Source organism: Ascaphus truei, chromosome 6, assembly GCF_040206685.1.
Source record: "Ascaphus truei isolate aAscTru1 chromosome 6, aAscTru1.hap1, whole genome shotgun sequence".
In the NCBI taxonomy this organism is placed as follows: Eukaryota; Metazoa; Chordata; class Amphibia; order Anura; family Ascaphidae; genus Ascaphus; species Ascaphus truei.
The window spans coordinates 31182673-31199048 of record NC_134488.1 but is presented as its reverse complement, the minus strand read 5'-3'; the positions used below and the strand labels follow the sequence as shown (position 1 = coordinate 31199048).

The 16376-nt window shown below is 52.2% G+C and overlaps 1 protein-coding gene across 1 annotated transcript in view; it reads left to right on the top strand.

Moving 5' to 3' along the window:
* The window catches only part of SDC3 (syndecan 3), a 51376-nt gene that overhangs the window by 33721 nt on the left and 1279 nt on the right, over nt 1–16376 (top strand). The window contains 3 exon segments of the mRNA XM_075606532.1: nt 9640–9754; nt 11236–11765; nt 14113–14410. Coding sequence (XP_075462647.1) covers nt 9640–9754; nt 11236–11765; nt 14113–14410 — 943 coding nt within the window.

The window sequence follows — 16376 nt, the reverse complement described above, 5'->3', positions numbered from 1 at the left end:
ACACACACACACATACAGTCCCGCACAGCAGCATGCTATAAGCAGCAGTGGTTATATAGAAAGTGTGTCAGACTGCTCTCTGTTGATCACATCGCTCTGCGTCTTAGTGACGCTCCCCCCCCCTCCGCTCTGCTGTTCCGCCCCCTCCCTGCTGTGCTGCTTCCCGACTTCTCGCTGTGTCCTGGCTCCTCTCGAAAGCCTCCCTTGTCCTTGCGGTTAATTCGGTTAATTCACGCGGGGCTTTTTTATTTTATTTACAGGGGGGAAGGATTTGAGACGGGAGCCAGAGAGCTTATCCTCTTTACTGCTGGGGGATCACAGTGCATCGAGTACCCATACATATCTCCCTCCTGTCTGTGTCACTGTGTCACCCTGCGGTGGGAGGGACAGACTCCATGTCTCATATCTCCCTCCTGTCTGTGTCACTGTGTCACCTTGCGGTGGGAGGGACACACTCCATGTCCCATATCTCCCTCCTGTCTGTGTCACTGTGTCACCCTGCGGTGGGAGGGACACACTCCATGTCCCATATTTGCCTCCTGTCTGTGTCACCGTGTCACCCTGCGGTGGGAGGGACACACTCCATGTCCCATATTTGCCTCCTGTCTGTGTCACCGTGTCACCCTGCGGTGGGAGGGACACACTCCATGTCCCATATTTGCCTCCTGTCTGTGTCACCGTGTCACCCTGCGGGGGGAGGGACACACTCCATGTCCCATATCTGCCTCCTGTCTGTGTCACTGTGTCACCCTGCGGTGGGAGGGACACACTCCATGTCCCATATTTGCCTCCTGTCTGTGTCACCGTGTCACCCTGCGGTGGGAGGGACAGACTCCATATCCCATATCTCCCCCCTGTCTGTGTCACTGTGTCACCCTGCGGGGGGAGGGACAGACTCCATGTCCCATATCTCCCTCCTGTCTGTGTCACTGTGTCACCCTGCGGTGGGAGGGACAGACTCCATGTCCCATATCTCCCTCCTGTCTGTGTCACTGTGTCACCCTGCGGTGGGAGGGACAGACTCCATGTCCCATATCTCCCTCCTGTCTGTGTCACCCTGCGGTGGGAGGGACAGACTCCAATATGTCCCATATCTCCCTCCTGTCTGTGTCACTGTGTCACCCTGCGGGGGGAGGGACAGACTCTGTGTCCCATATCTCCCTTCTGTCTATGTTACTGTGTCACCCTTCGGGGGGAGGGACAGACTCTGTGTCCCATATCTCCCTCCTGTCTGTGTCACTGTGTAACCCTGCGGGGGGAGGGACACACTCCATGTCCCATATCTCCCTCCTGTCTGTGTCACTGTGTCACCCTGCGGGGGGAGGGACAGACTCCATGTCCCATAGCTCCCTCCTGTCTATGTCACGGTGTCACCCCACAGTGACTACCTGTACATAGTATAATATGCTGTGTGTGTACATCACAAACTGACATTAGCACAGGATGCTGTGCGTCTTGTGAGGAAGCTGTTATTAGCACAACATGCTGGTCAATGCAGTGAAGAGCTAATAATGTGTGAGCCGTATCTCTGCGCTCTGTCACACTCCTACCCCTATCCTTGGGGCTCTGCTGTCATATCACACACACATATAGCAGGCTGCAAAGTGACACAAGTGTCATTTCCCTGCTACAGCTGTGGGAAGTTCTGTTGTAGTGTGAAAGGTAGAACTGTTGGTAATCTGATTATCCCAGCAGGTACGTGTGTACGTGTACACAGAGAATACATTTTGTGTGCATAGTAGGCAGACCCCTTTACCACAGGATGCTGTTTGTGTGTGTGTATGTGTGTGCATAGTAGGCAGACCCCTTTAGCACAGGATTGTGTGTGTGTGTGTGTGTGTGTGTGTGTGTGTGTGTGTGTGTGTGTGTGTGTGTGTGTGTGTGTGTGTGTGTGTGTGTGTGTGTGTGTGTGTGTGTGTGTGTGGTAGGCAGACCCCTTTAGCACAGGATGCTGTGTGTGTGTGTGTATAGTAGGCAGACCCCTTTAGCACAGGATGCTGTGTGAATGTGTGTTGGGAGATGGGCTACAGAAAACTGTTGTTCATACAGTTGGAAGATGGGATTAGTATAGGATACAGTGTATGTAGAAGGAGAGATTGGATTAGTAAAGTGTGCAGAAGGGAAGATGGCATTAGCACAGGATGCTGTGTGTGTAGTGAATGAGATGGCATTAGCACAGGATACTGTGTGTAGTGAGAGAGCACAGGATGGTGTGTGTGTGTGTGTGTGTGTGTGTGTGTGTGTGTGTGTGTGTGTGTGTGTGTGTGTGTGTGTGTGTGTGTGTGTGTGTGTGTGTGTATAGAGAGCACAGGATGTTGTGTGTGTAGTGAGAGCACAGGATACTGTGTGTGTAGTGAGAGCTGGCATTAGCACAGGATACTGTGTGTGTGTGTAGTGAGAGCTGGTTTAATGTGTAGTGAGAGCTGGTTTAGGATGCACTGTGTGCAAAGGGAAAGCTGGCATTAGCACAGGATACTGTGTGTGCAGAATGGGAGCTGGTATTCTCACACAATGCTGTGTGTGTCGGTGTATAGGTTACATGTCTTTAACCTATGCATTCAGCACAGATAAACACATCCGCAGAACCCTGCTGCTGTGTAATATCTGTCTCACACTTCCCTGAGTGTTAGCAGAGGATTCTGCGTCTTCACCCACACGCACCTCCCTCTCACGCCTATCCCTCAGGAATACACACTGAGTTCATGGGTATTACATTTCATATACTGTCACTATCCATCACAATATGTCACTTCCCTATAAAGCAGAGAAAACCCCACTCACTGTGGGGTGACCATGTAATGAGATCAATAACGCCGAACTAATGTCATTTTAAATTGTGTGTATATAATTACCATTTAAAATTCCTAATTGCATACTTTATTACATATATGGTATATAGATTAATGCAATACCGTTATATATCAGCACTAAAAGTGTGTGTGTGTGTATTATATAATGAAATCCTGCATTCATTTGTGGTTACATTTGTAGACCCTTTCTATATCTTTATATTAACCCCAAATAATGTCTCCCATCTGGATACAGAAGTGATGTGTATTTAGGGAGAGTTAAAACATGGTAGCAAAGGTGTTAAATGGCCTGCGTTCCCTCACTATACGGTATGTAGGACAGCCCTTAACCCCATCCAGTTATTAATTAATATTAATTATAATTATTATTATGATAGAATTTCACAGGCATAATGAGTTTCTGCCCCCAAAAGCTTTAGTCTTTTTTTTCTAAAGTAGAGCGAAGATTGTTTGAAACCCACTTCAATGGTCGTGCTTTTAGCGCTGAGCCTGCCTGTCTGGGGAATGGGATCCTGGCCTCGCGTGCAGCAGGTGGGGTTACTTTCTGCTGTGCTGTGAGGGATGGGCAGGTAGATCTGGCAGTGAAATAGTTAAGAGCATCTTTGTCTCTGGTCCCCGCTGAGGATGCAGAAGGCAGTTACCCTAGTTACCGTCGCCATGGCAACGGCTCCGGGGACTAGGCCTAGTGCAGTACTACCTACCAAAGGATGCTCAACTTCTAATCTAGCTCTATAAATGGCTTCTCTGCCGCCCTGCACGTGGCACCCGAGCACCCAGGGGGAGGGGAGGGGAAAGGTTCCCTGGGAATATTTGGGAACCTCCTTGTACACTTACACGTGCAAATAAACTATTCTATACAAATATACAGGTTCTATATATTTTTATTGTATAAACAAGCATGATCACGTAAATAAAATGTACATGTATAATCCCAGAGTTCCACTAGTTTTCTATATACACCCCAGGGGTACCCCTACTTATTTATACCCCAGGGGTACCCCTACTTATTTATACCCCAGGGGTACCCCTACTTATTTATACCCCAGGGGTACCCCTACTTATATACACCCCAGGGGTACCCCTACTTATTTATACCCCAGGGGTACCCCTACTTATTTATACCCCAGGGGTACCCAAACTTATTTATACAGCAGGGGTACCCCTACTTATTTATACCCCAGGGGTACCTCTACTTATTTATACCCCAGGGGTATCTCTACTTATTTATACCCCAGGGGTACCCCTACTTATATACACCCCAGGGGTACCCCTACTTATTTATACCCCAGGGGTACCCCTACTTATTTATACCCCAGGGGTACCCCTACTTATTTATACCCCAGGGGTACCCCTACTTATATACACCCCAGGGGTACCCCTACTTATTTATACCCCAGGGGTACCCCTACTTATTTATACCCCAGGGGTACCCCTACTTATTTATACCCCAGGGGTATCTCTACTTATTTATACCGCAGGGGTACCCCTACTTATTTATACCCCAGGGGTACCCCTACTTATTTATACCCCAGGGGTATCTCTACTTATTTATACCGCAGGGGTACCCCTACTTATTTATACCCCAGAGGTACCCCTACTTATTTATACCCCAGGGGTACCCCTACTTATTTATACCCCAGGGGTACCCCTACTTATTTATACCCCAGGGGTACCCCTACTTATTTATACCCCAGGGGTACCCCTACTTATATACACCCCAGGGGTACCTCTACTTATTTATACCCCAGGGGTACCCCTACTTATATACACCCCAGGGGTACCCCTACTTATTTATACCCCAGGGGTACCCCTACTTATATACACCCCAGGGGTACCCCTACTTATTTATACCCCAGGGGTACCCCTACTTATTTATACCCCAGGTGTACCTCTACTTATTTATTCCCCAGGGGTACCCCTACTTATTTATACCCCAGGGGTACCCCTACTTATTTATACCCCAGGGGTACCCCTACTTATTTATACCCCAGGGGTACCTCTACTTATTTATACCCCAGGGGTACCCCTACTTATTTATACCCCAGGGGTACCCCTACTTATTTATACCCCAGGGGTACCCCTACTTATTTATACCCCAGGGGTACCTCTACTTATTTATACCCCAGGGGTACCTCTACTTATTTATACCCCAGGGGTACCCCTACTTATTTATACCCCAGGGGTACCTCTACTTATTTATACCCCAGGGGTATCTCTACTTATTTATACCCCAGGGGTACCCCTACTTATGTATACCCCAGGGGTACCCCTACTTATTTATACCCCAGGGGTACCTCTACTTATTTATACCCCAGGGGTACACCTTCTTATTTATACCCATGGGGTACCCCTACTTATTTATACCCCAGGGGTACCTCTACTTATTTATACCCCAGGGGTACCTCTACTTATTTATACCCCAGGGGTACCCCTACTTATTTATACCCCAGGGGTACCTCTACTTATTTATACCCCAGGGGTACCTCTACTTATTTATACCCCAGGGGTACCCCTACTTATTTATACCCCAGGGGTACCTCTACTTATTTATACCCCAGGGGTACCCCTACTTATATGCACCCCAGGGATACCTCTACTTATATACCCCAGGGGTACCTCTACTTATATACTCCCCAGGGGTACCGCTACTTATATACTCCCCATGGTTACCTCTACTTATATACTCCCCAGGGATACCTCTACTTATATACTCCCCAGGGGTACCTCTACTTATATATACCCCAGGGGTACCTCTACTTATATACACCCCAGGGGTACCTCTACTTATATACTCCCCAGGGATACCTCTACTTATATATACCCCAGGGGTACCTCTACTTATATACTCCCCAGGGATACCTCTACTTATATATACCCCAGGGGTACCTCTACTTATATACTCCCCAGGGATACCTCTACTTATATATACCCCAGGGGTACCTCTACTTATATACACCCCAGGGATAGCTCTACTTATATACACCCCAGGGATACCTCTACTTATATACTCCCCAGGGGTACCTCTACTTATATACTCCCCAGGGGTACCTCTACTTATATACTCCCCAGGGGTACTTTTTATTTAAACATCCAGAGTACCATTATTTTTGTTTATGAACACAGAGTACCAGTACTACTTGTATACAAACTGCATCCTATATAGATATGTAGATATAGCTTTATATAACAGGGCTGCTCTCCCTTTCTAAATAAGGGACGCGCCTTAAAATGAGCAGTATCCCAAAGGTGAAGTGCACAGTGACCTGGGCACAGTACTGCTACTCTTCTTTGGTGACGGCGCTTTGCCGCGGGGGCGCGAGCAGGACGGTTAATATTTGGGGTTGGACGGGCAGAGAGGAGTGTGCAAGGAGACTGGGCTTTAGCACACACAGGGTTATACTACACACGCACACACGGTTATTGTACCCGGTGGCATGCTATGGTGGGATATTCTGTGATAATCTGCATTGTCCCCGAGATTAAATCTGGTGAAACGTATGTATGTATGTATGTATGTATGTATGTATGTATGTATGTATGTATGTGCACACGCACGCCCGCACACACACGCGTTCACTTCTTTCCGCAGACACGTCTCAGAATTCGCTGTTTTCAGCTGTCTTTATTTTCGCCGCCTCAGCAGATTTTATATCGCTGAGGAAGTTTCCTCACCCTGCAGACTGTCGCGTCTACCACTGCACGAGTGTCTAACCCCTTCCCTGCAGTGTGCCGGAGTGTAACCCCTTCCCTGCCAACAAACTCTGCAGAGCGTCGCAGTGTAACCCCTTCCCTGCCGGCTAGCCCTGCAGAGCGTCGAAGTGTAACCCCTTCCCTGCCGGCTAGCCCTGCAGAGCGTCGCAGTGTAACCCCTTCCCTGCCAGTGAGCCCTGCAGAGCGTCGCAGTGTAACCCCTTCCCTGCCAGGGATCCCTGCAGAGCGTCGCAGTGTAACCCCTTCCCTGCCGGCTAGCCCTGCAGAGCGTCGCAGTGTAACCCCTTCCCTGCCGGCTAGCCCTGCAGAGCGTCGCAGTGTAACCCCTTCCCTGCCAGGGAGCCCTGCAGAGCGTCGCAGTGTAACCCCTTCCCTGCCGGCTAGCTCTGCAGAGCGTCGCAGTGTAACCCCTTCCCTGCCAGGGAGCCCTGCAGAGCGTCGCAGTGTAACCCCTTCCCTGCCGGCTAGCCCTGCAGAGCGTCGCAGTGTAACCCCTTCCCTGCCGGCTAGCCCTGCAGAGCGTCGCAGTGTAACCCCTTCCCTGCCGGCTAGCCCTGCAGAGCGTCGCAGTGTAACCCCATCCCTGCCAGGGAGCCCTGCAGAGCGTCGCAGTGTAACCCCTTCCCTGCTGGCTAGCCCTGCAGAGCGTCGCAGTGTAACCCCTTCCCTGCCGGCTAGCCCTGCAGAGCGTCGCAGTGTAACCCCTTCCCTGCCGGCTAGCCCTGCAGAGCGTCGCAGTGTAACCCCTTCCCTGCCAGGGAGCCCTGCAGAGCGTCGCAGTGTTACCCCTTCCCTGCCAGCTAGCCCTGCAGAGCGTCGCAGTGTAACCCCTTCCCTGCTGGCTAGCCCTGCAGAGCGTCGCAGTGTAACCCCTTCCCTGCTGGCTAGCCCTGCAGAGCGTCGCAGTGTAACCCCTTCCCTGCCGGCTAGCCCTGCAGAGCGTCGCAGTGTAACCCCTTCCCTGCCAGGGAGCCCTGCAGAGCGTCGCAGTGTAACCCCTTCCCTGCCAGCTAGCCCTGCAGAGCGTCGCAGTGTAACCCCTTCCCTGCCGGTTGCAGCGTTTCCCTTGCAGGAGGGCTCCGGCTGCCGATGTTCTGTCTCCTCTCTCTGCCAGACTGAGCTGCATATTATTCCTATGATGTCGTCAGTGGGACAGCGTGCGAAGGTCTGACATGCAGATCTATAGATGACTGCATGTTGTCTTCCATAGATTACATGTTTATAGCTATAGGTAATAATGCTCCTGTATGATGCTAGCTATATAAGATGATATTGTACCTCTGTACAGTATGTCAGCTATAGGTGACAACGGAACAATGTTGCCAGCTACAGGAGACGACGCGTTCATATATTTCTACGTATATGTGAAACATGTTTGTGTGAATCTGCACCCTTACAGTCAGGTAGCGGTTTAGTTGAAACTGGCACCATACATTGAGAGCTATAGGTCAAACTGCCCCGTATACCAATTGCTATAGGTGACACCCTTCCCATACTTCACCAGCTATATGCAACATGGCTCTCCAGATATAACTGACTGTAGATGACTGTGTATTCATATGAAGAAAGCTATAGGTAGCACTTCGCTATATACTCGTAGCTATGGGTGACATTGTCACTATCTGTCCATCTGTCACTACCTACTTATTCTCCCTCACTTGTTGTTTTATCAGCTGGAAGAAAGGACCAAAACGGCGACCTACCCTACTTTCACCTATATACAGGACACCCACATTCTCCTTCCTATACAGTATATCCAGCTATATATCACCCTACCTCCTTAGGGTTATAGCTATTGCTGAACCTGCCATGCACATTAGTAGTCATAGGCGACACTGATCCAGTTATCAGCTACACGTGGTACCTCCACATACGTGTAAAACCAGCTATAGTGAAATCCAACCCATATGTCACATCAATTATAGCTATAGTGGTTGCTGTACTCGTCTCACCCCCTCTTCTGTTTACATTACCAGCTATAAGTGACTCTACCTACACATGCTGATGCCTATAGGGCACACAGGTACCATATGCTGGTGGCTATAGGTGACACTGGCTCTTATGCTGGCATCTGTAAGTGATACTTGCTCAAGCAGTAACAACTATATGTAACGGTTTCATAAACTGGTGTCTATAGGTGACATAATTCCTGTCATCCCCTCTGCCACTCATTTACAACCTATATTATAATCTACAGGTGACTGTGCCTCCCTATGGAAACAGCCATATGTGAAACCATTAGCCTTTGGCAACCCAACTCTCTCATTCCCCCCCCTTCCCCTTTTTTTCTAGCTATAGGGTAACCACTGGGAGGTATAGGTTAACCCTATTTCATACAAGCCAAGTGGGAATGAAGCTTGTCACCCATTTACTCCCTTTACCCTGGCAGTGACGAGGTTAAGGAGGGAGTGCATGGATTTTGCTAGCAAAGAATGTCCAAGGGGGGTGGGGGGGGGGGGGGGGGTGAGGGGGTATGTGAAATATGAGTCTGAATTTCTGCTTCTCATCTGTTTCCAATTGGAAAGGGGGGGGGGAGTGGGACATTTCTTCTTTTTTTGGGAGACGAGGAGAAGGTCTGTAACTCATTAAAGGAACATCAGGAAATCCTACAGACCCCTTTTGACCTTTCCCTTAAATCCCCCAGACTCAAAGAATGTAGAAGAATAAGCGTCCCCCATTAGAAATGGCCTGTTTTCCCCCTACTAGAATTCCCTTTTTACTTTCCCCTATTAGAAATCCCCTTTACTTTCCCATTTTCGAATTCCCTTTTTACTTTCCCCTATTCGAATTCCCTTTTTACTTTCCCCTATGAGAATTCCCTTTTTGTCACCCTCTTTCCTTTCCTTTATTGGTAATCCCCCTTTACTTGCCCTGTAAGAAATCCCCTTTCCTTTCCCCCCCTATTACTTTTCTCTATTATACAAACACTTGTGTGTAGAATAAGAGAAATGAGTATAGGGTACTGTGTGGTGGGGGAGTGGGCATTAAAATAGGTTGTTGGGTGCACAGAGCTGACATACAGGGCTAGGCTGGTGTGTGTGTGTATAGTAAGAGAGCTGCTGCCAGCATAGAATGCTGTGGGCTATTCTCACCCTCTCCCCGTCTGTTTCTCCTGCAGGCCCAGCGCTGGCGTAGCGAATATGAAGAGGAGCGTCCGGTCGATTTAGAGAGTTCGGGGGACGATGACTTCTTTGACGATGAGGACGATATGTATTCCGGATCCGGATCGGGTTGTAAGTAACAGTTATGTCCTCTTCCCTTCTGCTCCCCGAAATGCTGCTTTCCCAGCTCGCCAATATTCCTGCCCCCTCCTGGCATTGTGCAGACATTTTGAGAATATCTTTCTTTTGCTTTTCCAGCTGCCTGACATTGTCCTGACGTTTTCAGCCTCTCATCTGTAATAACTCAATTTTAGGGCAATAGATCCCCAGCTCGCCAATATTGCTGCGTCTCCTGGCATTGTGCCGGCAGTTATTTTGAATATATTTTCTCCTCTTGCGTTACTTTACCAGCTTCCTGACATTGTGCTGAAGTTTTTAGCCTCTTGTTTGTTAATTCCATTATTTATTATTATGCTCATTAGACATAGTTATGAGTTGGTTCTTCTTAGATATATCTGTATCATCTTTACTGTAGAAAGTAGAAATTGATCATTTATTATTATTATTATTATTATTATTATTCATTATATATATTCATTTTTGCACTTTACATATAACAATTTTTATTAATGATATATTGTGGGTTTACATTGCGGTGTGATTATGCTACTGTATGCAAGACACCGCAATACACCCTTGCTGCGATTTGTATCCAAAGTGCAACACTTCCTTAATGAGGACATGTAGAGTGTTTATTTTATATCTATTGTAATTATGTGCAGTTGTTTTTATGATTATTTTATTTTTATTCACTCCTTTGTTTATGTCTGGTTTATTTTAGACATATCTCTTTTTCACAACGGTTTGGTGTTTATTCAATGTATCGTTTGTGATACTAGATTATTGTCACAATAGGTTTATTGCAATTACTACATGTTATGTTTGTTATTTACTTTGTTATTCATGTCAGGTTATTCACATATTTATTCATTAGATTTTGGTTTAAGTTCACTAGGTGTGCACTTTAACACATTTGTTATATTTTGTATCACTTTTTACTATGTTGGTCATATTCATGTTATGTGTGTCCACCCACCATCCATTGATGTCACACTGTGGTTGGCTTATGCTGCACACCTTATCTTGTATTAGAATGGTGCAATTAGCAATATGTTTGGCCACATTTAATTGGTGGGAGGAACTATATAAAGAATCACCTTACCAAACCTCATTACCCTTTGATAAAGCACCCTAGGAGGCGGGAAACGCATCAGGGGATTTTGTGCTGTTTTTATTTTTTTGGCTATTATGCCCAATAAAGTCATTTAAATTTTACTTACTACCAGCCTCATCCTTTACCAGCGGTGCCCAATTTTTGCTTTGTTACTTCCATTTGAGGGTAGCAGCTCTTCCCTTTTGGTGCTGGAAATGCTGAATGGGAGTAAAGGCATGTTAAAGCTTAGTGGCCTTTGAGAGCAGTCGATTTTTTTGTCCTTTTCCCCCTTCAGATGCTGCTTTCCTGGTTAGCAATGCAGCTGCCCCCTTCTGGCATTGAGCTGAGGGTTTCAGTATGTTATCTACAGTACCCTTTCTGTTTTCCCCTTTGCACACAGATCTGGAGTTGGAATCCGGCCTGGATTCAGGTGTCAGGTTTACGACTGAAACACCCATCCCTCCCCCCACGGCCACGGCGTTGAAACCTGCGCCGACGATTCACACACTGCCCCCTGTTCGGAGCACCTGGGTTCCGCCGACGACCCAGGCTCCAGTAACCCACTGGCACCACCCGTGGGTGCCCCCCGAGGCCCCTGAGATGCCCTCCATACCCGCTGCGCCAACGCCCACCAGTCCCACCAAGCCAGCGGCAACCACAGTGGCTGTAACTACGGCAACGGCCAGGACGACTGAGGTGCGCAGGCTGCAGCCCGTGGTGGTGGCTTCCACAGTGACAGTGCCCACGCCAAGCGCCACGGAAGAAGGCGTAGTGACGTGGGAGGCTACAGATGGACGGCTTGTGACTAGCACCAGCCAGGCGAGTGAAGGGCACTGGCCTATGGAAGATGGAGGGACGGAGCCCATGACAGGCACGGAGGAGAGTGAGAGAGGGGGCCCGGGAGAAGTGACGCCCACACAGGAGCCACAGGTGAGGTGCAGTGTGTGTCTGCACAAGGAAACCTCTCACAGTGACTCGCCTCACTCTGCTCTCTGCTCTTATTCTCTCTACCTTTTATCCATCTGCTCGCGCGCGCTCTCTCTCTCTTGCTCTCTCTCGGGCTCTCGCTCTCTCTCGCGCTCTCGCTCTCTCTCGTGCGCTCTCTCTCCCTCGCGCTCTCTCTCCCTCGCGCGCTCTCTCTCCCTCGCGCTCTCTCTCCCTCGCGCTCTCTCTTGCGCTCGCTTCCTCTTGCGCGCTCTGAGGCCCGGGCCATAGAGCACTCAGGCGTGCTGAGCCGCGCTGAACAGATGCAGAACGCCCCTGCATCTGCTATCAGCGCGGCTATAGTTTCTCCCTGCTCATGCGCGCTCATGCGCGCTGAGGAGGAGAAACTCTTCCCCGAGCTCCAAACTGATATTTGGTGCTCGGGGAAGCGGAGGAGCGGTCACGTGACCGCTCCCATCCAATGGGGCTGCAGCCGGCTCCCTACAGAGCCGCCATTGTCAGCACCGCGACCAGAGGGTGATGCCCCGATCGCTGTCTCCCTTCTGTCTCCCTTCTGCTCCGGTCCCTGCCCCCCTTCTGCTCCGGTCCCTGCCCCCCTTCTGCTCCGGTCCCTGTCTCCTGTGTGTGTGTTGTGTTGTGTGTGTGTTGTGTGTGTGTTTTGTGTGTGTGTGTGTGTGTGTGTGTGTGTGTGTGTGTGTGTGTGTGTATATATGTACTAGCTGAGAGACCCGGCGTTGCCCGGGATGTAAATGCGTAATAGGTAGTATTATTTATAAATGGTGGAACAATAGGTGACTATTTGTTGTAAAGGTTGGATAATAATATTGAAAAGAAAGATGGAAGAAAATGTAATACGATGTTGTATAAAAATGGTTTATTGTAACCACACCACAGTACAATGTATATTTTGGTGCCATAAGTGATGGAGGGGTAATAATAGTGTGTGTGTCCCGCTGACTGTAGCGGCGCCGGGGGAGGGGGGGGGCGGGGTGAAAGCGCGGGAGACACGGGGAGAGGAGGAGGTGCGCGCGGGTGCTGCTAACACTGTGAGCCCCGCTAATGTAGGTAACACCCCCTCCCTACGTGTCCGTCCGTCCGTCCTTTGGCCCGTCACTCCGCCTCAGGCCAATGAGAGGTGTGCGGGGGCGGGCGGGCCAAGGGACCAATGAGATTGCCGCTAGGGACGCAGACATACAGTGCTTTCAGAAATATATAGTAGATATGTATATATATATATATGTGTGTGTGTGTGTGTATATATATATATGTGTGTGTGTGTGTGTATATATAAATATGTGTGTGTGTGTGTGTATATATATGTGTATGTGTGTGTGTGTGTGTGTGTGTGTGTATATATGTGTGTGTGTGTGTGTGTGTGTGTGTGTGTGTGTATATATATATGTGTGTGTGTGTGTATATATGTGTGTGTGTGTGTATATATATGTGTGTGTGTGTATATATATGTGTGTGTGTGTGTGTGTGTGTGTGTGTGTGTGTGTGTGTGTGTGTGTATATATATATATATATGTGTGTGTGTGTGTGTATATATATATGTGTGTGTGTGTGTATATATGTGTGTGTGTGTGTGTATATATATGTGTGTGTGTGTATATATATGTGTGTGTGTGTGTGTGTGTATATATATGTGTGCGTGTGTGTGTGTGTGTGTGTGTGTGTGTGTGTGTTTATCAAAGTTGCACAATGTTAATAAATAATTTATTCTCACCACATGTCTTTTTTTTTTTAATTTTTTTAAAATATTATATAATATACACACACACACACGTTCCCCAGTGACACACAAACACACAGAACACTTCAAAGTGATACACACACACACACTGACAGCTACCAAGTGACACACACACACACACACACACACACACACACACACACACACAGTGATACCCGCCTCCCAAGCGCGCTTGCTGTCTCCTCTGTCAGTACAGCAAAAAGCTCCTGGTAGCGCGAGCGTCAGCAAGCGAGAGCACTGCTCAGCGACGCTCAGTGCACTATGTCCGAGGCCTCACTCTCTCTTGCGTGCTCACGCTCCCTCTCTCACGCCCGCTCCCTCTCTCGCGCCCGCTCCCTCTCTCGCGCCCGCTCCCTCTCTCGCGCCCGCTCCCTCTCTCGCGCCCGCTCCCTCTCTCGCGCCCGCTCCCTCTCTCGCGCCCGCTCCCTCTCCCGCGCCCGCTCCCTCTCCCGCGCCCGCTCCCTCTCCCGCTCCCTCGCGCCCGCTCCCTCTCCCTCTCTCGCGCCCGCTCCCTCTCTCGCGCCCGCTCCCTCTCTCGCGCCCTCTCACCCCGTCCTCCTTTCTCTCTCCATGTGATAGGCGGACACCTGGGAGGGGACGGCTATCACCGCACACAGCAGTGACCCCGAGATCCCCGTCAGCGGGGGACCCAGCGGGGACTTCGAGCTCCAGGAGGAGGAGGGGGGCGGATCTCGGACAGAGACACCTACTGTTCCTGACCTGGGTAACGAGGTCTTACCCCCTGGCACCCCTCCCTCCGACCCCGGGCGGGGCAGGAAGGCAGACACTGGCCTACTCGACAACACTATAGATTCTGGCAACACCCTGGCTCAGATGCCCCAGAAAAATATCCTGGAGAGGAGAGAGGTGTTAATAGGTGAGTGGCCCCTCTCTCCTCCCCCCCCCTCCTCCCCCATCCCCCCTCTCTCCTCCCCCACCCCCCTCTCTCCTCCCCCACCCCCCTCTCTCCTCCCCCACCCCCTCTCTCTCCTCCCCCACCCCCTCTCTCTCCTCCCCCACCCCCTCTCTCCTCCCCCCCCACCCCCTCTCTCCTCCCCCCACCCCCTCTCTCTCCTCCCCCCCACCCCCTCTCTCCTCCCCCCACCCCCTCTCTCTCCTCCCCCCACCCCCTCTCTCTCCTCCCCCCACCCCCTCTCTCTCCTCCCCCCACCCCCTCTCTCTCCTCCCCCCACCCCCTCTCTCCTCTCCCCCCACCCCCTCTCTCTCCTCCCCCCACCCCCTCTCTCTCCTCCCCCCACCCCCTCTCTCCTCCCCCCACCCCCTCTCTCCTCCCCCCACCCCCTCTCTCCTCCCCCCACCCCCTCTCTCCTCCCCCCACCCCCTCTCTCCTCCCCCCACCCCCTCTCTCTCCACCCCCCACCCCCTCTCTCTCCTCCCCCCACCCCCTCTCTCTCCTCCCCCCACCCCCTCTCTCTCCTCCCCCCACCCCCCCTCTCTCCTCCCCCACCCCCCCACCCTCTCTCTCCTCCCCCACCCCCCCACCCTCTCTCTCCTCCCCCACCCCCCCACCCTCTCTCTCCTCCCCCCACCCCCCACCCTCTCTCTCCTCCCCCCACCCCCCACCCTCTCTCTCCTCCCCCCACCCCCCCACCCTCTCTCCTTCCCCCCTCCCCTCCCCCCACCCCCCCACCCTCTCTCCTCCCCCTCACCTCCCCCCACCCCCCCACCCTCTCCTCCCCCCACCCCCCCACCCTCTCCTCCCCCTCACCTCCCCCCACCCCAGTCTCTCCTCCCCCCACCCCCCTCTCCTCCCCCCACCCCCCTCTCCTCCCCCCACCCCTCTCTCCTCCCCCCACCCCCCTCTCTCCTCCCCCCACCCCCCTCTCTCCTCCCCCCACCCCCCTCTCTCCTCCCCCCACCCCCCTCTCTCCTCCCCCCACCCCCCTCTCTCCTCCCCCCACCCCCCTCTCTCCTCCCCCCACCCCCTCTCTCCTCCCCCCACCCCCTCTCTCCTCCCCCCACCCCCCTCTCTCCTCCCCCCACCCCCTCTCTCCTCCCCCCACCCCCTCTCTCCTCCCCCCACCCCCCTCTCTCCTCCCCCCACCCCCCTCTCTCCTCCCCCCACCCCCCTCTCTCCTCCCCCCACCCCCCTCTCTCCTCCCCCCACCCCCCTCTCTCCTCCCCCCACCCCCCTCTCTCCTCCCCCCACCCCCTCTCTCCTCCCCCCACCCCCTCTCTCCTCGCTCCTCCCCCCACCCCCCTCTCTCCTCCCCCCACCCCCCCTCTCTCCTCCCCACACCCCCCTCTCTCCTTCCCCACCCCCCCTCTCTCTCCTTCCCCCGCCCCTCTCTCGCCTCCCCCCCATGTCCTCCCCCACCCCCTCTCTCCTACCCCCACCCACTCTCTCTCCTCCCCCCACCCTCTCTCTCCTCCCCCCACCCCCTCTCTCCTCCCCCCACCCCCACTCTCTCCTTCCCCCTCTCTCTCCTTCCCCCCCCCGCTCTCTCCTTCACCCCCGCTCTCTACCTCCGCCCCTCTCTCCTCCCCCCCTGCTCTCTGCCTTCCCCCTCTCTCCTTCCCCCTATCTCCCCTCCCTTCCCCCCCGCTCTCTACCTCCCCCCACTCTCTACCTCCCCGAGCTCTCTACCTCCCCCCCCCGCTCTCTACCTCCCCGCCGCTCTCTACCTCCCCGCCGCTCTCTACCTCCCCACCGCTCTCTACCTCCCCCCCGCTCTCTACCTCCCCCTGCTCTCTACCTCCCCCCGCTCTCTACCTCCCCCCGCTCTCTACCTCCCCCCCGCTCTCTACCTCCCCCCCGCTCTCTACCTCCCCCCCCCCGCTCTCTACCTCCCCCCTGCTCTCTACCTCCCCCCGCTCTCTAC